Here is a 25,867-nt window from a genome sequence, read left to right as displayed (position 1 = left end):
ACAGTGGAGTCTACCAAGGGGTGGGATATAATGGGCAGCAACTGATCTACTGGTCATCTTTTCATCTTTTTGCTGTTTCCAATACATCAAATTTAAAAACTGATCGAAGTCAGATTGTGACGGCTAGACGACTGGCTCAGAGCATCTCCAAAATATTGGATCTTCTTCCTAGTATGCATTGGTTAGTACCTACCTAAAGTGGTCCAGGGAAGGACAACTGGTGACCATTGACAAGGTCTTGGATGTACAAGTTTAGTAATGCATGTGGTAAGTGAAGGATATCCTATCTGGTCCAATACCACAGAATAGCTACTTAAAGAGATAATGCTGGCTATAATAGAAAGGGGTCAGCAGATCAGAGTACAGAGCTACAAAGATGACGACCAGTCAGAGCGCTGATGCCCAGCCTGCCAATTGTCTTTAATGTGCAAATGAGCACTGTACCATGGGGAAATGGAACAACGTAGTCTTGTTAAGATTGTGGTCGCTGACCGGCACAGTGATGTTTTTTGGTTAGGGACTCATGTGTATCAGAAGACCTGCACGTGGTACATGAGGCAATATGGTTTGGCCAAATTATATACTAACTTCTGATGTTGGTTTTAAATGTAGCTGAATAAGCTTTCGTGTCAGCCATAGGTGCGATGTGCAGCCATTTCTGTCTTTTTGGCTTGTAGTCTTGTTAAGACCTCTTTTAACATCACTGCTTACCTGGGGAAAAAGGAGTGGTGGCAAGCCAGCTGAGGCAGAATAATTTTCTGGGCAATGTTCTACTTGAAAATCTTGGGTCCTGACATTCATGTGGATGTTACTTTTACACATACCATCTACCTAAATATTGCTGACTGCCAAATCCACGCTTTAAAAGTGGCAGTAGACCCTGATGACATTGACTTCTTTTAGTGGGATAATGTGCAAAATCCACAGAATCACCTGATATTTTGGTGCTAGATACCACAAGACAACTTCAAAAGGTGTTAGAGAGTCTATTGTTTGAAAAGTCAAGGTTTTTATGGCAGCCTGAGAGGACCTACACAACATTAGACAGGTTGTTTTAATGTTATGGCTGATATGTGTATAAATAGCATTGATAAAGAATTGTTTTAAAATCAACTGGTGTCCTAAAATTATACAGATTGTTAATTACTTCTATTTAAAAATATCAAGTTTACCAGTACTATCAGCTTTGGAAATGCTGGAAGTGATGTATTTTTTCTAGTTTGACACCCCTGTGACAGGAACTGCCCGAAGCAGAAGCAAATCCTGACAGAAAACCTCTACTGATCGGGGCAGTACCTGACATGGACAGAGGAGGCAGCAGCGAGCACTGTGTCAGACTGGAAAGAATACACCATTTCCTGCAGGGCATACAGCAGCTGAGTAGTACTGGACTTGAGCTTATTAAAAAGTCATTTACATATCTAAATAATTTTCTGCCACCAGTTGATTAAAAAAAAAAATGTTTTCCTCCAGAGTACCCCTTTAATAGATGCTATATGTATATATACACATATATAGAATGGCTTTCAATCTGCCTGTCCTGGTGAAGCCTGTTGGAGAAACAAAAAACATCTAATTTTATATGGATTACTACTATAAATATCTCTCCAACATACTGTCTTCTAATTAAACAAGGTTTGGTCATGTCTTTAGTTTTGATTGTATTATTTTAGGATTTCAGACACAATGTTTTCAGGCCTGCAGCTGTTTATGTTGTTGCCAATAAAGATTTGAGCGAGTACTAAAGTAAGCAAAAGTGACATCCGTACTCAGTATAAATAAATGTCCTACTGAAATCAGGTGGAATTCCATAAGCCAAAAGCTATTACATGTACACGTCATCTCAGCCTCATTTATATATGGCACATCTATTGTCTGCTAAAAAGTCCTCAGCTCTGAAAATTACAGAGATATATCCATGTGCCATCTCTATAAGTAACCAATGGAACTTCTCTACACACGTTCTGCTTTTAGTGCTAGTGGGTGTTGTGCATCTAAGGGTGCGTTTACACAGAGAGATTTATCTGACAGATTTTTGAAGCCAAAGCCAGGAACAGACTATAAACAGAGAATCATTAATAAAGAAAAGACTGAGATTCCTCCTCTTTTCAAATCTATTCCTGACTTTGGCTTCAAAAATCTATCAAATAAATCTCTGTGTGTGAAGAAACCCTCAGACTCTTCTTGGGTCAGACTATTATACACAAATACAATTTTTTATACATGTCTTTACACATTGAGGTAAAACTTCCACCAAGTGCCCATCTGTTTTCAGATAATGGAGGGATAACCATTTTTTTTCGGAAGGGGGGTGTTAGAGTTTAGGTTTGTATATGTTGAGATTTCCTATCCATATAGAAATAGATCCTATTAATGACTCTTTTATGAAAATCCATTGCTATTCATCAAGAGCTTCTTACCTCCCTTAAGGGTTCATTCAGCTCCTCCAGGATGCTGTCTTCATCAAACATCTTTCCTTGGTAGCGATGTTCATAGTAATCATGAATCCTTTGGCGAAAATCTGCAGGCAGTTTATGGAAGGACATGTATTGCTCTACTTGCTTGTACTGTAAATATGATCAGACACAATATCACAGGCGAGTCATTAGAATAAAGACACAACATTCACCCACAACATCCCTCCAAAAGTGGCCAGAATGTAATTTTAAATGGAGGCCTGTTTCAGACAATATTTTAAAATGTCCTATTAGGGAATTGTGAGTTAATAAGAAGGGGTCTATAGCTTAGGACACTCAAAAAATTGTCCACAACAGATAGCTGCTACAAAGAGGGTCTTCTCTTGGCAGCCCTGTATGTTCGAGTATTTAATAGACAGCTCACTGATTTTTATGAATACTGTGTATTGCAGTTGCACTGCAGGGAAATTAAAGGAGAACTCCAGCCAAGTATAGTGCTATTTCCCTTAATTTAGTAGATCAGACAGGCTTCAATACCTGCAGGATGCAGCAGATGGCGCAGTATATGTAGAAATAACATGCTGACAATTCCTGTGCTTTTCTGCCCAAAATTTAGCTACCTGAATTCAGCTTCAGCTAAAAAAGTATAAATGGCCCTGACCCAGACCCAGACATTAAAGCGACTCTGTACCCACAAATCTGTCCCCCCAAAACCACTTGTACCTTCGGATAGCTGCTTTTAATTCAAGATCTGTCCTGGGGTCGGTTCGGCAGGTGATGCAGTTATTGTCCTAAAAAATCAACTTTTAAACTTGCAGCCCTGTGTCAAACGGCCGTGGCCTAGAATATCTGTGCCCTAACTTTGCGCCACCCCTCTGTCCCTCCTCCCCACCCTCTTCATCATTAGGAATGCCCCTAGAACATTTTCTCCTGTCTGAACATTGCACAGGTGCCTTAACGATCCAGCCCATGTGCCGTGCTAACACAGCTGATGAATAGGAGACAATATGCCTGGAGCATTCCTAATTATGAAGAGGGCAGGGAGGAGGGAGGGAGGGGTGGTGAAAAGTTAGGGCACAGATATTTTAGGCCACGCCTGTAGGGATTGGGGCTGCCAGTTTAAAAGTTGTTTTTTAGGACAATAACTGCATCACCTGCTGAACGACCCCAGGACAGATCTTGGATTAAAAGCAGCTATCCGAAGGTACAAGTGGTTTGGGGGGGTCAGATTGTGGGTACAGAGTCGCTTTAAGTCATGGAAGTGACTTACTAGTCTTACCCAAGTCCTATGACAACATCTGGATACATTTTGCTCTAAACATTCACCTACTAATATAATATATTATAGAGGTATAGAAACAACTACCCCCATTATTATAAATGTTACTTTGTTTGATCTTTTAGTATGTTTTTCTGTTCTCTTCCCTAGCGCTGAAACATGCATACATGTAGCTGACAGAATCAATCATAGAAGTATTGGTGGAAAATTGGTACCACGAATAGTATTTGTTGTATTACTTCATAAACATAATAAGGATTGGTGTTCATTTGGCTTGGTGCTTGCTAGTATAAAGGGATTTAGGGGACACATTACATGTAATACAGACATTACAGAAATCAGTAGAACATAACACAAAGTACAAAAGCAAAAAAAAGGGAAATGATTGCTGAGCATGCCAGCGTGAGAAGAATTTACAACACTTAGGCTATGTGCACACTACGGATTCCGAGCGGAGAACTTCAAGCGGATTTTGCTGCACGTCCCCGCTTGATTTTCCATCTGTCCCATAGGCTCCATTCTATAGCAGATTCCTACAAGCAGGGGTGTGTGGCGGAATCCGCTGGGTTCTCTGCTGGGAATCTGTTGTGTGCACATACAGAGGGCGCCTGCTAAATGTACTTAAAACTGCAACTTCTGACTTAAGGAAAAGTCATTTAACTGTGGATTTTTTGTAACTTGTCAAAGTAAATCTTTGATTTTACTGTGTTGCAGCCTAATACAAATACTTTCCAGTATACCAATCCTCACCCACAGGATATCTTTTTGCCACCAAATTCTACTAGGAAAGCACACAAAAACTCTCAGAAACATCCACTTTGGGGCACATTTGAGCAGCCCCACACTTCTGAAGGTCGATGCTAATAAAAAAATAAATAAGCTAAGATGTCTGATAACATACTGGGTCAAAGTTCAAAAAAACTTTTATTTTTTAATCTACACTGGAAAATGAAAATATGGGGTATAAAGAAGAATGAGTCATTTAGATGGGTTGTTAGTCACAAAGAAAAACTCACCTTTTCTTGATACTGTCTGCGAGAGGAGTCCAGTGACTGGATAAGAGCAGTGGCATGTCCAATAAACATGGCATAGCATGTGGCACCCACGATCATGCTCAGCATAGTGAGCCAGATATCAGACATGCTCTCTGGAGCTTGGCGTCCATAACCGATACACAGCATGTGGCTCATGGCCTTGAAAAGGGCGAAGGAGTACAGTTCACTCCACGAATCATTCTGTGCAAGAGCACAAAAAGCAAAATTAAACACTTTCCTTAGTGCTGCCCATCCCCATCCTGCTAATACAGGCTGAAAATGAGCCTTTATACAGTATAGCAAACCCTCTCTAATAAGTAAACATAAGTGCACATCCCAATTTTTTCGTGCCCGTGCTTAAATGTGGCATGGATGGGGCATGCCATAGATGTGTACACGTTCTGTGCAAGGACATGAGCTTCATGTCCATAAGTAACCATGTAATAATGCATGCTGCAACCATCAAGGAGCGAGCATCAATAAAGTGCACCCACGCACTTGTGCAAACACTGTGCTACACATTCATGCACAACTACATTGCATTTCTAAGTCGTGTCCCATAAACAACCCTCTAACACATATACAGACCAAAAGATCCAACTACAGACACTGCTTAGAATACACTTTACCCAAAGCAGCAGAACGAAGAAACCTCACTTGGGCTGAAAGAAGAGAGAGCCAGAGAAAGTAGAGAAAGTGAGATGGTTGTAGGCAAATCATGCAAGGAAGACAGAGATCAGAGGTGGTGGTGAACATAGACAAATATATTATGTTAAATGTATCCACAATAGAACACAGGGTATCCTCAGAATGTGAAGGCTGCAGATGATGGAAAATTTGGAAGAAGAATATTGAGAGATATAAGATGGCAACTCAAGGGATTACAAGCAGATCTTATGACAAACATGGAAGGAAAGACAATGGCACAAAATCAGATAAGGTCTAAAAATAGGAGACAGGAACATACAACAACAGAAAGGACACAACAAGGAGGTGAAGTGAAGAGTGACAGAAGAGAGAAAAATCTATTATTATTCCTGCGCTGAGCCATGCGATTCCAGCTGACACACAAACCAAGTCACTGATCCCTCTCTTCTGCCCTTCCGTGGTTTCTCTTGTGCCACTTAGCAGCCAACCGGCACCAGCCTTCTGTGCCAAGCTGAGATACAGACAAAGCTTCAAGGACTTAACCCTTTTCACATACAGTTCTGTTAACAATAAATGATCTAACCCTGCATGAGAAGCCCTATATGAAGGTATGTGATATCCAATCCAGTGAACAGAAAATAATTAGGGGTTATTCCTTGGATTAACCCTGTGTTGAACAATGAACATGAGGACAAGGATTTTAATAGCTATGGGAAATTTTAAAATCATTTTGTTATTCAGTCATTAATTTAATAAAAATCCTACTGTTTGATGTATACAACTTCTATGAAAATCTTTGTCTACAAAGCTATCGTGTGTCAGTCATGTGTTACTCCATCCCATCTGCCCCCTATTCTTTTCTGTAAAACCTTTTATTGCATTTTCACAAAAAGTAAAACCATATTCAATAATGGGGAGGGGGAAGGAAGAGTGGGAGGGAAAAGGAGCAGGGTAGGGCAGAGGTCCAGTGGGTAACAGGACATAATGTGAGGTAACAGTGGATGTAACCATTGCAGCAACATCATGTAAGGAGAGAGTATATGACTCCACAAAATACTAGGTATCCTCCAGTATGAGTGTCTCAATATGGTGACATGAAGGGATAAGTCTGTCAGGTAGGAGAATATAAGGGCGCTCTGTCATTATATATGTAGTTCCTCAAACATGCTGGCAATAAATCAAAAGAATATAGAAGAAATGGCAATGCAGGGGATAAGGAGGAGGGGATGAGGAATAGGGGTAGGTAGGTGAGGGGACATAGAGCCATTAATCCAGACCAAAGTAACACTGCAGAAAGAAATGGGACCATGGAATTTGAAATAGGTATCTTGAGGAATAAGTAGTACTTATGAAGAATTCAAATATTCAAATTTTGATGTGGTCTGGGAGGATTTGAAAAATGGGTTTCCATGAGCCAAAAGAATTTCCTTTTTGTAGGGAGGCTTGGACCTAGTCCATATGTAGTAAATATGTCTAAGAACAGGTGGAGAGTAGGGCATTCTGGTTGCAACCACACCAAAAATTGTTTTAAGTGCTGCGCCACAAGTGTAAGAGAGCAATCTCTTCTGCATGGGGGATTCTGTCGCATTCTGGTGGTTATTGACCAAATACGGCCCAACATAAGTGTGCAAGAGGAGAAGCATGCTCTGCCAGAAGGTACAGATCCACAGCCTGTTCCCCACACCTCGTGTACGCTGAATCTGGTTATTTATCAACCAGCCACTGTAATTTTGCCTTTTTTATGGTGTGTTTACACAGAGAGATTTATCTGACAGATTATTGAAGCCAAAGCCAGGAATGGATTTGAGAAAAGGAGAAACCCCAGTCTTTCCTTTATGACCTGTTCCCTGTTTATAGTCTGTTCCTGGCTTTGGCTTTAGAAAGCGATTAAATCTCTCTGAATAAACGCACCACCGGACTGGTTTGTAGCATCTAGTAGTCCCAGCTACAAAGAACCACCCCAGCTGCTCACCTACTACCCTCCAGCATATTCCTGTGCAGCAGCTTACTGCCAGCTGTCTGCAGCAATCTCTGGTAACATAACAATGAAGGAGGACACAGTATTGACAGACAGCATCCAACTCTATGCATTTGCATTTGGATGGAGGCACCCAGCTGCTAAATCTATGCTGGGCAGAAAGCCACACCCAATTCCAGCCCTGGGGGACACAAAAATCTGCATAGGCGCAGCATACACAATATAGTAGGTTCTTTTTATTGGAAGCTATGTGCAAAGCTCCTTCCTTATATAAATGTAAGTACTGAGATTTAGGCTATATGCACATTCGTTTTTATTTTAGGATCACTTTGAGCGCAGTCAATAGCTCATTCCCATTTACATGGGAAGACGTGCAACAGGCTAGCTATAAAAAGATGATTAGCCAACAGATTGGTGATTTCTCATTTGCTGGCTGATAATTGTCCTTTTACGTAAATGCTGGCACAGGTCCTGGCACATGTGTTAAACAGATCCATGAAACCATATGTACCCAATGAAGGCCAAAGAGTGTCATTTGGGGTTTGCTAGACCTCCATATCTATTGAGCTGGAATGTGTAAAAAACTGAATCAATAAAAACTTAAAAAATAAAGAAAAACTGTAGTTTTTAGTGGCATTTTCTGAGATGTAAAACTGCTGTGTATTACCACAGCCTTATGGCTTAACACTTTCCCAAAGAGACTCAGACTTTTAATTAAAACTTTAATAGTACTCAAGAACACAGGACTAAATGTTAGAATAAAGTAATCAATGTATCATCTCCATCTCATTCTAGGATTATGATTTACAGTCGTGAAATGAATAGTGGTTAAGCCAAATACTACACAAATCCCTGAGATCTGTAAAGGCTACTTACAACCATTTTGTTAATGGACACCCAACAGTTACTGGGGAATTCTTGAAGCATAGGGACAAGGAACTGAAGACATCCATCCCAGTGGCATAACAAGAGCATCATGGCGATCAAGTTAAAGATCCGCATCACAGCACTAGCCAGGTCATAGGTCATATGGAAAATCTGGAAAAAAAAACATAAGAAAAACATTCATAGAATGTTGCCATCCACATCAACACAAGCTAAAAAAAAAACACCTGAGAAAATGTATAAATAATCGTAGCCAACAGTAATTAGAGGCAACTTCTTTTGAAAATGTGGCTGATCAGCTGAGTACCCCTGGTAATCCAGATAAACAGCTGATGTTACTGGGGAAAGCAAGGACCAGACAGTTCCCATGCAGCAGCCCTAATAGGCCATATTGACAACTTATAAACAACTGTATAAAGTATGTTATGTTTTCATTCCTTACCATTTTCAAGATATTTGCTTGTTGTCAGTGAATGTGCTGCTAAAACCAGAAAATCCCTTTAACATAAAAGCCACTGCATCTTAGGGTGCACTGAAAGGTGTTGACAGGCACAGACCCCATTTTCTTTTATATACAGAACATAGCTAGTGACTATGTTTGGGTCATTTCCTAAAGGTATAAAGGTTTTTACTCAGACATAAAAATGTGGCTAGCTGCAGGTGACAATGTGCGAGAGATCACCCAATTGTGGGCTACTTTTGGGCCAAAAAAGCAAGTGGAGTTAGTGCCTGTCTGTGCAAAGATGCATCAGCACCTGATTTCAACAGGGTGCCAACGTATCCATGCCTCAGAAGGCACAATTGTGGTGTGAATCCTGCCTTAGTGCACAAATCTAATCTGTGTTATTCTCTTCCTCTAACTCACATCACTTCAGTATCTGGCAGTGACTACTGGATGCAATAAAGGGGACTATGAGCGACTACTGCAAGTGGGATAGGCTGTGGTGGCAGGGGCTACTAAAAGTGGCACGATTTAGTTCTGTTCTAAAATCTTAAATCTTTAAACACTATACACAGTATACGCCATGAATGTCTGTTTGCACATTTCCCATAAAAGTCAATGAGAGCTACAAAAAGTGCTTGAAACAGACCCCTTCGCTGTGGATATGTCATAAATGTCCAGATGGCTATTGGTTTCCCTGGCTCTTGGCTACTGTTGTTTCATAAAAATAACATTAAAAGCATAGGGGAGAAATTTATCAAACTTTGTTCAAAGGAGCAGTGGAGTAGATGCCCATTGCAAGCAATCAGACCAATTCTTACATTTTTTTTAAAGGGGCTCTAAAAAACTAAAGAAGCAATCTAATTTGCTGTTAAAGGCATCTACTTTTTATATTTCCCCTACACAAAAACTATCTAAACAAATATGCTTATTTTTTAGCAGAAGAATTTTATATAGATTTTGCTGTGGTACCACTCCATGGTATGATCACCAATAGTAATGAAAGACCCAACTGTGGCTGCTACCGCAGCTTCAAATTTACTAATATATGTCCATTTCTACACTATACACTATACACTATACTTACAGCAGAAATTCTTCTACAAGTGGATATATCAGGTTTCCTGTGCTTCCCTCTAGCATAGGATAGAAGGTATATAGAATTGTATGATCTGAGTTATAATTTTCATGCAAAAAGCTGTATAAATGCTGCTAGTAATCATAGCGAAGCCTGAGGGTCCTGCTTCCTACACAACTGGAAATGCGTATGGAGAGAGAGAGCTGTCACTTACTGTGTGGTAGTTCTGCAAGTCCTGGCAGTATTCAAAAAGCCTTTTATATAAATAAAGCTGGTTGCAGAAAAAGTTTTGGTGAACATTTTGATCAGTATGTTAATTTAAACCAAAATTGGAACCGCCCCTCCCCCTCCTAGCAGTCTTCATCCCCGCACTGCTCATTCTATTGGCATGGTGGATCCTTCACTAGAAATATCATGTACTGCGCCATTTAGGCTGTGTTCACATGATCTACACTGCCATTATGGCAACCCATTTTCAGCCCTTCCAAAGCCTTGACACTAGACATCTGGCTGAGCATTGAGATAACTGTTACAATGCTATTATCAATCATTATTATTATTTATTAGACGATTCTAACGCTAAGGCTGCGTTTACACACACACACAGATAATTGACAAATGTGGGTCAGTTCACACTGAGGAATCAGCGACGAAATTCCGAGCTGAATCCCCGTCACGGACTCCGCTCGGAATTCAGGGTGCCTAAGCTGTCCACTGCTCTCCTTTTTCTGACAGATCATTGACGCCAAAGCGAGGAACAGACTATAAACAGAGAACAGGTCATAAAGTAAAGACTGAGATTTCTCCTCTTTTCAAATCCATTTGCTTCAATAACATGTCAGATAAACTGGTTGATTAGCTGTGTGTGTAAATGCAGCCTTACACATGTAAAAAATATATAAATATATATGTACATATAGAATCCAGGGATTTAATAAAATCCCGGGAAATGATGAGATGAACACACCGTTCCATCATTTCCTTGGAATTAGATGAAATCACTGAACTCTTTCAGGGAAATGATGGAATGAACGATTGAGGAGTCACCCGGCTTTATGTTTGGCAGCGGAGGCTGACGAGGGAGCAGAGCGGCACACTTAATGGCAGGCATATGGCGGCGGGGGAGGACAAGAACTCCGGGCAGGCATGGCGGTGGAGGCAGATAGGGGAGCAGAGTGGCACACCTCCCCAGCAGGCATATGGTGGCGGGGCGGACGGGGAGCAGAGGGGCACACCTCCCGGCAGACATATGGTGGTGGGGCAGACGAGACCAGAGGCGGACGAGGAGCAGAGCAGCACACCTCCTGGCAGGCATACGGCGTTGGGGCGGACGGAGAGCAGCGCGGACAGGCCGGGAAAGCAGGAGGCATGTTGCAGGGTGGGGTGGATGGGACCAAAGCGGCACACCTCCCGGCAGGCATATGGTGGCGGGGCTGACGGGACCGGAGTGGCACCCCTCCCGGTAGGCATATGGCAGCGGGGTGGACAGGGAGCAAAGCGGACAGGCCGGGGGAGCAGGAGACATGTCGCAGGGCGGGGCAGACGGGACCGAAGCGGCACACCTCCCTGCAGGCATATGGCGGCGGGATGGATGGGGAGCAGAGCGGAGGTCAGTGATTTGATCGATTCCCTAGGGAAATGATGGAACGGCGCGGTCATTTCATCATTTCCTGGGATTTGAACAAATCCCTGGATCTATCATTTCACTGCAACATACATATTACTGCTTATATGAGTCTCCTCTATGGACTGCCTTGTATCTGTTCTCTCTTTTTCCAGTCCGTGGGAGCTGTCCTTTAAGGCTCCTTTCCCCCACATCCACTATTTGAGATTGTTTGTAACATCCTCCCTGTTGTTATCTCTAGGAGTGAAAGCAGAAAGTCCTCACTGTCCCTACTGCTCCTGCTCTGCAGTCTTCTGGCCCTAGCTGTATTACCTCTTTACTGCTCTGTTGGCTTGCGCTGATGTCCTTCTCTTTCCTCCCACTGTTGACAGCTTGTTATCTAGGTTACTGACAACCACTCTTTTGTAAAAGTAGTGGTCTAGCTGGTGTATATTTTGCCATAATGGACATGTGTATATATATATATATATATACACACACACACACGCTCTATCTCTATCTATAATTATAGCTATATATATACACCAGCCTTCTAGAATTGAGGAAAAAAAGGGCTAGTGAACCCTGCAAAATTGGGCAGATGCAGGGGTACACAGTACTATTTGCCAGCTCAATTCCATCTGTGCTACTGCAGAAATAGGAAACCTCATGAGATTTGCTCAGTGATATGATGCAAAGGAAAAAAGCTTCCCATTCATGCAGAACAATACAGACAGCTTCCAGAGCTCTTCTCTCCAAAGTGGTGATACAGCCAAAGCTGCTTCTTAATGGGAGATGAAGCAGGTTACCGTTACAACCTATCACCAGGCTGAACTTCATGGATCAGTGATTTACTATCTGCTTAAAGAAGTCCGTTCAAATTTTTTTTTAAAGTATTGTATTGCTCACCAAAAGTTATACAAATCACCAATATACACTTATTATGGGAAATGTTTATAAAGTGCTTTTTTTCCCTGCACTTACTACTACATCAAGGCTTCACTTCCTGGATAAAATGGTGATGTCACAATCCGACTCCCAGAGCTGTGCGGGCTGTGGCTGCTGGAGAGGATGATGGCAGAGGGGACACTGAGGGACACAGGGCACTGGAGGGACACTGAGCATCCCTCTGCCATCATCCTCTCCAGCAGCCACAGCCCGCTCAGCTCTGGGAGTCAGGTCGTGACATCACCATTTTATCCAGTAAGTAAAGCCTTGATGCAGTAGTAAGTGCAGGGAAAAAAAAGCACTTCCTGTAATAAGTGTATATTGGTGATTTGTATAACTTTTAAGGGGCAATATAATACTTTAATAAAATTTTTGCCGGACTTCTCCTTTAACCCCTTAAGGACCGGGCCTGAAATGGTCTTAAGGACCGGAGCAAATTTTATGAATATGACCTGTGTCACTTTATTCATTAATAACTTCGGGATGCTTTTACCTATCCGAACGATTCTGAGATTGTTTTCTCGTGACGTATTGTACTTCACATTTCTAGTAAATTGGAGTCGATACTAATAACGAATCTTTATGAAAAAAAAACAAAATAGCGTGAAAAATTGTGAAAAAATGCATTTTTCCAACTTTAAGACTTTTCTGCTTATACAGAAAATGGTTATACCACATAAATTATATATTAAATAGCATTAGCAACATGTCTACTTTATGGTGGCAGCATTTATTAAACTATCTTTCATTTTTTTTAGACAATAGAAAGCGTAAAACATTAGCAGCAAATTTCCAAATTTTCAGTAAAATTTCAAAATCAGATATTTTTAGGGACCTGTTCAGGTTTAAAGTGTATTTGAGGGGACTGTGTGTTAGAAAGCCCCACAAAGCACTCCATTTCAGAAACTGCACCCCCCCAAACTCTGTAAAAGCACATCCAGAAAGTTTTTTAACCCTTTAGGGGAGTCACAGAAATAAAAGCTAAGTGTGTAAGAAATTTGAAAATTTTAATTTTCTGTGCAGAGATTTTATTGTAATCCAATATTTTTCATAATTATGAACCTACTACCAGAGAAATGCACCCCAATATTTATTGCCCCGTTTTTGCACTTTATAGAAATACCCCATATGTGGCCCTATTGCGCTATTTGACGCAACCACAAGCCTCAGATATAAGGGAGCGCCTAGTGAATTTCAATGGCTCCGTTATATTTGATAATTTCTGACTGTACCACTTCAGGTTGGCAGAGGCTCTGGGGTGCCAAAACCTAAAAAACACCCCTAAAGGGACACCATTTAGAAAACTACACCCCTCAAGGAATGTAACAAGGGGTGCGGTGAGCATTTGGACCCCACAGGTGCTTCGCAGATTTTCCGAACAATGTGGCGTGAAAAAAGACAAAAGTATTTTTTACACTAAAACGTTGTTCTAGACTTCAATTTTTAATTTTCACAAAGGGATAAAAGGAAAAAAAAAACCCAAATATGTAGCGCAGTTTCTCCCTAGTACGGAAATACCCCACATGTGGACATAAAGTGCCAAGCGGGTGCAGGACGAGTCTCCAAAGGGAAGGAGCGGCAATTGGCTTTTGGAAGCTGGATTTCACTGGAATGGATTTCAAGGGCCACGTCGCATTTATAGAGCTCTCGTGCTGCCAAAACACTGGAACCCCCCCACAAGGGACCCCATTCTGGAAACTACACCCCTCAAGGAATCTAACAAGGGGTGCAATGAGGATATGGACTCCACTGGTGACGGGCACAAATGATTCCTTGTGGGGTGTAGTTTCCAGAATGGGGTCACTTGTGGGGGGTTTCCAGTGTTTTGGCAGCACCCGGGCTCTGTAAATGCGACATGGCGTTCATCATTTATTCTAGCCAAATCCAACCTCCAAAATCCAAATGGCGCTCCTTCCCTTTGGAGGCTTGCCCCGCGCCCACATGGCGCTTTATGTCCACATGTGGGGTATTTACGGACTCGGGGGAAATTGCTCTACACATTTTGTGTTTTTTTTTTCTCTTTTAACCCCTTGTGAAAATGATAAATTCAAGGCTAAACCAACATTATATTGTAAAAAATGTAATATTTCATTTTCACGCCACATTGTTCCACATTTGTGCCCGTCACCAGTGGGGTCCATATGCTCACTTCACCCCTTGTTACATTCCTTGAGGGGTGCAGTTTCCATAATGGGGTCACTTGTGGGGGGTTTCAACTGTCTTGGCAACACAGGGGCCTTTTAAATGCAACATGGCCCCTCGAAATCCATTCCATCCAAATCCAGCCTCAAAAAACCAAATGGCGCTCCTTCTCTTTGGAGGCTTACCCTGCACCCGCATGGCGCTTTATGTCCACATGTCGGGTATTTCCGTACTCAGGGGAAATTGGTCTACACATTTTGTGTTTTTTTTTTCTCTTTTAGCCCCTTGTGAAAATGAAAAAATCATGACAAGATCAATGATTTAGAGTAAAAATTAAAAAACAATTACACTAAATGTTGGTCTAGCCTTGATTTTTTTCCATTTCCACAAGGGGTTAAAAAAGAAAATAAACACAAAACGTGTAGGGTAATTTCCCCTGAGTACGAAAACTCCCCACATGTGGACATAATGTGCCATATGGGCACAGGGCAAGCCACCAAAGGGACAGAGCGCCATTTAGAGGCTGGAATGGAGGATGCAGGCCATGTCGCAATTACAAAGCTCCTGTGCTGCCAGGACAGTAGAAACCCCCCACAAGTGAGCCCATTCTGGAAATTACACCCCATAAGGAATCTAACGAGGGGTACAGTGAGCATATGGACCCCGCTGGTGAAAGGCACATGTGTAGAACATGTGCCGTGAAAATAAAAAATACCATTTTTTTTTCATTTTCACGTCCCAAATGTGGCCATCACCAGGGGGCCATATACCCGCTGCCCCCCTTGTTATATTCCTTATGGGGTGTAGTTTCCAGAATGAGGTCACTTGTGGGGGGTTTCTACTGTCTTGGCAGCACAGAGGCTTTGTAATTGCATCATGGCATCCTCTAATGGGAATAGCGGCCATACCTATTTAGCTGGGGAAAAGGGACAATTCTAATTTATTTGGGGGTATTAGGCCAATTATTAGTTTATAAGGTTGAAAATGACAGGTGTCCATCAAATTCAACCTGTGTTGATCCAGAGGAAGGCAAAACATCACAGGGAAAAAAATTTGTTCCCCACTCCATAATGGCAATCAGAATAATCCCTGGATCAACGTGACCCCTGGTGTCCTTCCTGATCCCCCTATTACCCCACACTCTGCACTTCTTCTAGGGTCTCCCGTTCTCCTGTGTGCAGGGACGTCACCTGGAAAATGTTGCCCTGGTGCGATACGGGGTCCTTCATATCCAGAAGCGCTGGGTCCACTCCATGGCTGCTAAATATTAGGGCTCTATTACTGCTTCTGATATTTTCGGATCGTGCCGCAAGCTACAGTAGCTCAGGCAGCGAGGGACCGGAAGAGGGTGTGCTGGTATAAAAGTTATCCCCGTACAGGTGGTGACCTTTATCCAGCAGTGGGAAGATCAGTTCCCGAATGATCTCCCCACTAACTCCGAGGATGGGGGGGGGGCATCTGGGGGCTGGATTCGGGTGTCCCTTCCTTCATACACTCTAAGGGTACGTGCACACTGCGGAATGGCGAAGGATAACCCTTTGTGCATTCCGCAGCTGGCACCCACCGGTGCGGGCGTGCGTGCGGGCGTGCGTCTCCGTCCGTGTCTTAGACTCCATTCTATGCACGGGCGGATTCCGCTCTCCATCCAACGTATTCATTCTTTGGACGGATGATGGAATCCGCCCGTGCATAACATGGAGTCTATGACACGGGTGGAGACACGCGCCTGCATCAGTCCGCCGGCGGGTGCCAGCTGCGGAATGCACAAAGGGTTATCCTTTGCCATTCCGCAGTGTGCACGTACCCTAAATCTGTAAGTGTACCCTGAGGTACTCTCACAGAGTTAGTAGAATTTTACGCCATACCGTCATCTCTTATTGGGACGGTACTGGCGGAAAAGACGTGTCTGGGAGGCAGCGTACGCTACGCTACCCCCAGATAGGTCATTGGAGGATGAGGATGAGGATGAATGGAGGAACGAAGGATCCCCCCATTCATCCTCACTGGCTGTTTCGGTGTCGGAGGCAATAATAGCGTATGCGTCCGATACCGAAAACACGCCGGGGGCCACTTTTATATAGAGATTGGTATATGGGGTATGTAGTGGTGTAGTGTCAAACTTTATTCAATGTAGTGTAGTGTAGTAATAGTGTTTTTTACGTGTTTTTTTACAGTAAGTATAAAAAAAAAGACCTACGCCAAAAATGGTGTTGCTGATAAGTGCAGCACTTATGTGCGGCACTTATCAGCAGACCGTGGCAGTAGGATATAGAAAAAAAACACCCTACGCCAAAAAGGAGGAGTTGCTGATTAGCAGCGCACTTTCGTGCGATGCTGATCAACACTCAGCGGCGATAGGGTGCGGAAAATAGAACAAAAAAAATTTGGAAAAAAAACAAAACAAAAAAAACCTTTATTACATACTGAACATCCCTATAGTGGCTGATACGTGTATTACACTTATCAGCCGCTAGGGGGCAGCAGAGAGCAAGATCCGAAAAAAGACGACGCTGGAGCCGAAAAAAGCCGAACGGGACGTCACGGAAGGAGCCGAAGACCCGACCAGAAGACCAGGACGCCGCGAACCCGGAAGACGCCGATCAGGACCCCGGGACAGGTGAGTAATGTACAAATACCTGCTCTGGACCCCTCAGCTACCTAGCTGAGGGGTCCAGAGCAGGTATTTATAACTTTTGGGGACTTTGATCGCCATGAACGGCCGTTCACGGCGATCGGGCCGGTGGCACCGTGACCACCATTACTTTTTACAGTAATGGCGGTTGGTGCCATCCTCGGACAGCACCGACCGCTATTTTTTTCCAGGTCATCGGGTCACCGATGGCCCGGAAAGGTTCCGATTGCCGCTATTGGCTGATCTGAACTTATAAGCCAATAGCGGCGATCGTCGGCATGTGTATTTCTGCAGGCCATCTCTCCCGATCGCATGCGGCCGGTCCGCGGCGCCCTCTTAAAGGACCCGCGTACCGTTACGTCATGGGTCCTTAAGTGACAGTGATCCATGACGTACCGGTACGTCATGGGTCCTTAAGAGGTTAAGCAAACTAAGATCTGCATTAAAAGGGAAATGTAACATCGGGAAATTGTCTGAAATTTAAATCAGAATTATAAACATTATTACCACATAATAAGAATATTAGTTTCCACACTAGCCACTAGAGCAGTCACAACAGGTTGATATTTCCTATTGATCCCTTAACCCCTAGACGACCCAGGGCGTATAGTTACGCCATGGAAGTCTGTCCCCAGACGACCTAGGGCGTAACTGTACGCCCTGGGTGTTTCTCCCGCTATGAAGCGTGCTCCGGAGCGGAGCGCGCTTCATAGCAGGTGAAGGCTGGCTGCAATCAGCAGCCGGGACCTCACCGGCAATGACACGCTGCAGCGATCGCGCTGCCGCAGGTCATTTACTCCTTAAACGCCGCGGTCGCACTGCGACGTGTAAGTGTAAGTGACAGGGGGAGTCCCCTGTCACTTACCGATCGGGACCCCCGCAGTGTGACTGCGGGGGTCCCGATCGGTAAAACGGGCCGCCGGAGGTCTCTCACCTGCCTCCGTGCGGTCCGATCGGCGATCTGCTACACTAAGCCTGCACAGGCAGGCTCAATGAGCAGATCGCCGATAACACTGATCAATGCTATGCCTATGGCATAGCATTCATCAGTGTAGAAATCAAACTAATCTATGTAAAAGTCCCCCAAAGGGACTTCAAATGTGTATAAAAAAAAAAAAGTTAAAAACACTAACACACTACCCCAAAACCCCTCCCCCAATAAAAGTTGAAATCACCCCCCTTTCCCATTATATAAATAAAACATATAAAAATAAATAAACAAATAAACATATAATATACCGTAGCGTGCGTAATTGTCCAATCTATTAAAATATAACAAGCGTCATTGCGAACGGTAAACGGCGTACACGGAAAGAGGGAAAAAAGTGTGCGGATTACCGATTTTATGTTACATTATATATAAAAAATTTTTAATAAAAAGCCATCTTCACAAATATGGTATTAATAAAAACTAGAGATCATGGCGGAAAAAATGACAACCCATACAGCCCCGTAGGTGAAAAAATAAAACCGTTATAAGCGTCACAATAGTCCCATTTTATTTATAATTAATTGCCAAAAAAAAAGGATTTCATTTAAAAAAAATATATAACATTAGAGAATCTGCGTAAACCTGCATATGGTTGTGTTCGGGCTGACCTATAGAATAATAGTATCATGTCGCTGTTACCATATAGTGCATTACGTAGACACAGGAACCCCCCAAACGTTACCATATTGCATTCTTTTTTGCGATTTCACCAATTTATATCTTCATAAATAATATATTTGGGATTCCATCATACATGTTATGGTAAAATGAATGACGCCATTACACAGTACAACTATTCCTGTAACAAATAAGCCCGCACATGGCTTGTAGATAAAAAACTGAAAGTGCTAGAGTTCTTAGAAGGGGAGGAGGGAAAAATGGAAACACTAAGATCAAAATTTGCGCGGTCCACTGGGTCATTTTGGGCCTGGTCCTCAAAGGGTTAATAATATAGATTTAAAGGTTGTTTGTCAGTCACTTTGCATGCCATGAGCCACAGACATGGGCTGATAAATAGGGCAATAAAAAGAATGGTACCTTTCCTAAAGTTGATGGTCTTTTCATGAGTCCAAAATTCATGTTTCTGTTGCTGGAGAGCCAAAGCATCACTCATGCCCTGCCCCCCCCCTCCCCACCTACGATGATTGACATAGAGATCATAAGCCTGCACCAGGCATACTGAGGTGCACACACCGTAACAAGCCCTGCTGTGGACTGAGACTTATGCACAACATTGTGCATGTACTTTATTAGTATGAGCAACATGAGCAGAGCCCTGTATGTCAAGTATGTAGGAAAGAGGCTGTAGAGGTGGGGAATGCCGTGGCTCTTCAAGAGATTGGCAACACCTCTTTAAGTCTAGTGGGGGGGGGGGGGGGGGGTTGGTTGTTTTTTTTACTGAATACAAATTTATCCAACTTTCTGAATATTTTTTTTAACAGAAAGTTTAAGCAATTCAGGCTAAGTTAGGGTAAATGAACACTCTGGAATCCGCAGCTCGCCTCCGTGCATTTCTGCCCGTGCCATAGACTCCATTCTATGGTAGGGCAGATACCACCGTCTGTCCAAACAATGAACAGGTTCATTCTTTAAACTGACGGCAGAATCCGCCCGACCATAGAATGGAGTCTATGGCGCGGGCAGAAATGGGCGCGGCTGTGAGCGGGGATGAGCTGCGGAATCCGCTGCGGGTGATCTGCGCAGATTCCGTAGTGTGCACATACATAGACAGGGGTAGAGAAAACTTGAAGGATAAGTCACACACTGGTGAGAAACAGGAGAGCAAACAGAGGGCAGTCTACTAGGGAAAATTATATCGAAATACAGCTAAGTCCATATATATTGGGACAAAGACAAATTGTTTTTTTTGTTTACTTGTTTACCGAAACATATTTAAGTTATAGTTAAATAATGGACATGGACATAAAGTCCAGACTTTAAGCTTTCATTTGAGGGTATCCTCATTAAAGCTGGATGAAGGGTTTATGAGTTTTATCTCCTTATTATGTGCCACCCTGTTTTTAAAGGGACCAAAAGTAATTGGATAATTGACTCTTGGGCTGTTTCATGGGCAGGTGTGGGCAATGCCTACCTTATGTCATTCTCAATAAGGGTATGTGCACACTAAGTGATTTTGACGAAAACTCTGTTGCGGAATTCTCAGCTCGCGGCCGCTTGCAGACTGCGGCGGGAGTGCGCGTCTCCGCCCGTGTCATAGATTAAATCCTATGCACAGGCGGATTCTGCCCTCCGTCCAAAAACCTGGAAATAAAGCAGCAGTTTGTAGATAGAGGATAGAACTGCAGATCCCCATAATGCAGTAATGCAGTAGCGTAGTAGAACAGGCTAGAATAGAGAAGCAGAGCTGCTGTCAGAGGTCTGTGTGGTCACATGACAGCAATGGGGAAGGGGTTGTGTTCAGCATGGACCAATCAGGACTGACAGAGACTGCAGGGAGCATGAAGGAGTGAGCAGGGCAGATGTGGGCACAGTATAGCAGCACTCTCTGTCTGGGGAGAAAGGGGTTACAGCTATGAAGAGATTACCACCACAGTCCTGTCCCCTGATGCAAGCCCCAGCCTAAAGTGGATCTGCTATGATTTGGAAGGTGAGGGAGACTTCCTGGGTCAGAGTACAGTGCTGTAGACCCCGCTATGCAGGCCATGCCCCTCCCCCACTCCATCTCCCACCCAGTACAGGGAGCTCTTAAACCAAAGCAATGCTCTTAAACCAAGTCACAATTTTGAAAAACTGTGAGCTCTTAAACCAAAACGCTCTTAATCCAAGTTACTTTTAAACAAAGGTACCACTTTATTATAAATGAACATCTTATTTCATTTGTCAAATTACTTTTGAGCCCCTGAAATAAAGGGATTAGTGTATAGGAAATGCTTACTTTTTTATGAAATCATTTTGTTCCACCTACTGAATTAAAGACATTTTTATTATATAGGTATAAAGGAAATGTATAGGGCACATTTGGGCACATTTATCAAGAGCCAACTTTCATTGCACACAGCTTATTTTTAAAGCGACTCTGTACCCAGAGTTGGTCTCGGTTGATGCCTTTTTTGCAGCTTTGGGCCTTTTGTATGATGACCCTGACAGGGCAGCTGTAGCGGAGACACACTTGACTACTCTGGCCGGTTGAGGAGTATTGTTCTGAGTTTCGACGGTGGTGTGTTCCTTCTGGGTGGAATGACCCGGCACTTAGATGCCAGTTTAGGTTGGGTTTAGCTGATCACCTGAAAGACTTGCTGGTTGCTTACCTTACCCTTGATGAAGCTATGACTTTGGCTGTTAGATTGGACCGTCGTTTTAGGAAGAGACATTGTGAGAGGTCTGAGACTCCACTCCCATGCACCACTGCTACTCCAGTTCCTGTTACTCCTGGTTTTACAGCTGAGCAGGTCGTGCAACTGGGGGCTTCTGCTACAGATCCTTCACGTGAACACAGAACCTCCCATCGTATCCAAGGTCGCTGTTACTACTGCGGAGGGGCTAACCATCTCATTGGTGAATGCACAAAGAAAAAGGTCAAGCCAGAGGGACTCCAGGGTCTAGGTGACTTGCGGGAAGGTCACCTAGGCCGTCAGGTATTTTCTGTTGTGTCAAAAAAGTTTTTGCTCCCTGTAAAGATTTCTTATTTATCTAAGTCTGTATCAGGGACAGCATTTGTTGATTCAGGGTCAGCATGCAATTTTGTGGATGCATCCTTTTCCAGGTTTGTGGGTCTTCCTTGTTTGCTTCTCCCTAATCCATTACGTGTTGTTGCTGTAGACTCCACGCCATTGGTTAAAGGAGCAATCCAGTACTGCACCCCTGAGATTGAGATGTTGGTGGGCTGTGTGCATTCAGAAAGATGTACCCTGTTTGTTATGGAGGGCTTATCTTCTGATGTGTTGTTGGGGTTACCATGGCTACAATGTCATAATCCTATGCTTGATTGGGACTCAGGGAAATTAACAAAATGGAGTCGGAAATGTTTTGGTAAATGTATTCCAGTAACTCTAGGTTGTCAGGAGGTGGAACAAATCCCTGCCTTCATTCATGACTTCTCTGATGTTTTTTCTAAATCTCAGTCAGAGGTCTTGCCCCCCCCATAGGTCATATGACTGTGCCTTTGACCTGTTGCCTGGGGTCAGATACCCTAAGGGGAGGATTTATAATTTGTCTGGTCTTGAGAGGACAGCTATGAAAGAGTATATAGCAGAAAGTCTTCAGAAAGGACATATCCAACCCTGTTTCTCCTATGGGAGCAGGCTTTTTCTTTGTAGGGAAAAAAGATGTTGGTCTCCGACCCTGTATTGATTAGGGAGCAAATGGTTTTCTAAACTGGATCTCAGGGGCGCAAATAATCTCATTCGGATTCGTAAAGGTGATGAGTGGAAAACTGCATTTAACACCCCGGAAGGACACTTCGAATATCTGGTTATGCCTTTCGGGTTGTGTAATGCTCCTGCGGTTTTCCAGAACATGGTAAATGATATTTTCTGTAACTATATAGGTAGATTCATGGTAGTTTATCTTGACAATATCTTGATTTATTCTGAAAATTGGTCCGTTCATGTCCAGCATGTCCGTCAAATTTTACAAGTGTTACGGGAAAATCATCTGTTTGTAAAATTGGAGAAGTGTGTTTTTGGGGTGCAAGAGGTGTCATTCTTGGGGTACATCTTGACGCCACAGTCATTTCATATAGATCCAGCTAAAGTCCAGGCCATTGTTGATTGGGTCCGCCCCACCTCCTTGAAAGCCTTGCAACGCTTTCTAGGATTTGCGAACTACTATCGCAAATTTATCAGGAACTTCTCAGTCATTGTTCGGCCATTAACTGATATGACTAAGAAAGGAGCGGACCTCAACAATTGGCAGCCGGAGGCACTTGAGGCCTTTGAAAAACTGAAGAAGTGCTTTGTTAGCGCACCTGTGCTGGTGCAACCCGACCATTCTAAGCCTTTTGTAGTGGAGGTTGATGTTTCCGAATACGGGGCAGGAGCTGTACTATCACAAGGTTCTGCCACTTTGACCAATCTTCGCCCTTGTGCCTATTTTTCTAGAAAATTCTCCTCTGCTGAAAGGAACTATGACGTGGGGAACCGTGAACTATTGGCAATCAAGTGGGCTTTCGAGGAATGGCGCCACTTTCTCGAGGGTGCACGGGATTGTGTCACAGTCCTTACGGATCATAAACACCTCACCTTCCTTGAAAATGCTAAAAGTTTAAACCCACGGCAGGCACGTTGGGCATTGTTCTTTACACGGTTTAACTTCATTGTTACATATAGACCAGGATCAAAAAATGTTAAAGCCGATGCCTTGTCCAGGAGTTTTTGTGCCAGTCACCCCCAACAGGATAATCCAGAGCCCATCTTACCCAAGGAGACGGTTGTCTCAGTAATTACTCCTGATCTTGCTACCCAAATTAAAGCACATCAAGATCTGGCCCCAGTAAAGACCCCTGTATCCAAGCTGTTTGTGCCTCCCCAGTTACGGTTACGTTTATTGAAAGAACTGCATGATTCAGTATTGTCTGGGTATCCTGGAGTCACTGGCACAAAGAGATTGGTGGCTCGAAACTATTGGTGGCCAGCCCTGTCCAGAGATGTGGGTTCCTATGTTGCAGCCTGTGAGACTTGTGCACGTGCCAAAGCTCCCAGAACTCGTCCTGTAGGAGAACTTTGTCCGTTGCCGATACCTAAACATCCTTGGACCCACATTTCAATGGACTTCATGACTGATCTTCCTGTCTCGCATGGCAACACAGTCCTTTGGGTGGTGGTGGATCGTTTTAGTAAAATGTGCCATTTAATACCTCTGAAAAAGCTGCCTTCGTCAAAGTTGCTAGCTGAGTTGTTTATCAAACATATTGTCAGACTGCATGGTATCCCAGAGAATATAGTGTCCGATAGAGAGGTACAGTTTGTGTCACGTTTCTGGAGGGCTTTCTGTAAGGCCTTGGACATCACTCTGTCATTTTCTTCTGCCTTCCATCCAGAGACTAATGGACAGACTGAGAGAATGAACCAGGCCGTAATTCAAAGGTTACGATGTTATGTTTCTGATCAACAAACCAACTGGGTGAACTATCTGTCCCTCATAGAATTTGCACTCAACAACCATGATAGTAGCTCTTCAGGTACTTCGCCTTTTTTTTGTAATTATGTTTTTTACCCGCGTCATGCGTCGTTTTCTGGTATGCAGTCTGGGCTGCCTGATGTGGATGCTGTCATAAAAGACCTGTGCACAGTCTGGGCCCAAGTTCAGAAGAACTTGGTTAAAGCCCAGAGCATTCAAAAAAGTAAAGGTGACAAGAAACGTCTTTGTGTTGGTGGATTTGCTATTGGTGATAGGGTGTGGCAATCCACCAGAAACCTTCGTCTAAAAGTTCCCTCTGGGAAGTTGGCACCACGGTTCATTGGTCCTTATGCTGTGTCTGAAATAATAAATCCTGTGGCTTACCGGTTAAAACTTCCCAGATGTCTCCGGGTCCACAATAGGTATTTCATAGGTCCTTGCTGAAAAAGTACATACCAGCCCTCACATCTTCTGTAAAACCCCCTCCTCCTGTAGTTGTCAAGGGTGAAGTGGAATACGAAGTGGCCCGGATTGTTGATAGTCAGAGTCCAAAGATCTGTTCAGTATTTGGTCCATTGGAAAGGTTATGGTCCGGAGGAGAGATCAAGGGTTCCTGCTCGTTTCATCCATGCTGACTTGTTAGTCAAGGAATTCCATGATTCCCATCCGGACAAGCCGAGACCAGGTAAGGGTCCAGTGGCCCCTCATAAAAGGGGGGTAGTGTCATGTATTTACTTGGTTGCTCTGCAGTGCTGCAGAGGCAGGCAGGCTGACATTCCCATACACGCCCAGCCGGCTGATACTGCAGATAAGCAGCCTATCAGAGGTAGGGGGCAGGAGCGAAGCTGTGCAGGAGCACAGAGCCAATCGCGAGCTGCCAGGCGCTTCATGCAAATCAGGGGCGGTGGATTTAAACAAACAGCTGAGGTTCAATAGCTGCCAGTGATAGTTTTGCCGTGCTTTACTACACCAGCATTACTCTGTGTTCTGACTCCCTGTATTCCTGACCTCTGCATTTGTTACCTGACTTTGGCTTGTTATCTGATTTTGTACCTCGCTCCTGACAGTGTTTCTGACCTTGGCCTGTTTAAACGGTATTCCCTTTGTATTGTGATTTTGTACTGTTTTGCTATCTTGGATTTGACCTCTGGCTTGTTTTCTGACTGTGATTTTGGTTCTGATTTGTGGTTTATACGTACCTGGCTGGTTTGACTCGGACTGCTGACTTTTCTCCTTGTCTGGCCCTGCACTTAGCAGCGTAGGGACTGCCGTCTAGTTGGGGTCTGCCATCAAGGGCAGTACATCCAAGTAGGTAGAGACAGTGGGCTGGGTTCAGTTAGGGCTCACTGTTCCCCTACGGATGTGACAATAAGCTTAAGAATGGTGCTGAGAACTCCTGACATGGAAAGAGGGTGACAATATCACTTTAAGGATTTATATTGTACTGCAGCCACGGCACAGTGAAGCGGAACATGCACAGACCATGCAAAGATTGAGTTATCCCAGTTCGATTTGCTTAAAGCAGGGGGTGTTAAACTCAGGCCCCCCAGGCTGGAGGGCCTGAGTTTAACAACAGTGGCTTAAAGTGTCCTGGCTGTTATATCTTTCAAAATCTCAATTAGCAGGTGATGTGAAAGTGTGTTCACTAAGCCTTAAGGCTATGCACCGTTTGTTTGTTTTTTTTATGCAGATTTGTTTCACGGATGCAAAAT

The 25,867-nt window shown here is 43.6% G+C and overlaps 1 protein-coding gene across 1 annotated transcript in view; it reads right to left on the bottom strand.

Annotated features, from left to right (window-relative positions):
* HCN2 (hyperpolarization activated cyclic nucleotide gated potassium and sodium channel 2) overlaps positions 1-25,867 on the bottom strand; it is a 51,794-nt gene that overhangs the window by 10,336 nt on the left and 15,591 nt on the right. Inside the window, exons 3-5 of the mRNA XM_069962379.1 lie at positions 8,233-8,394; positions 4,713-4,931; positions 2,421-2,567 (exon numbers count right to left, since the gene is read on the bottom strand). Of these exons, the coding sequence (XP_069818480.1) occupies positions 2,421-2,567; positions 4,713-4,931; positions 8,233-8,394 (528 nt within the window). The remainder of the gene's footprint in view (positions 1-2,420; positions 2,568-4,712; positions 4,932-8,232; positions 8,395-25,867) is intronic.

Source organism: Dendropsophus ebraccatus, chromosome 3 (genome assembly GCF_027789765.1).
Source record: "Dendropsophus ebraccatus isolate aDenEbr1 chromosome 3, aDenEbr1.pat, whole genome shotgun sequence".
NCBI lineage: Eukaryota > Metazoa > Chordata > Amphibia > Anura > Hylidae > Dendropsophus > Dendropsophus ebraccatus.
The sequence above is the reverse complement of the archived record's forward strand: the minus strand, read 5'-3'. Positions and strand labels throughout refer to the sequence as shown.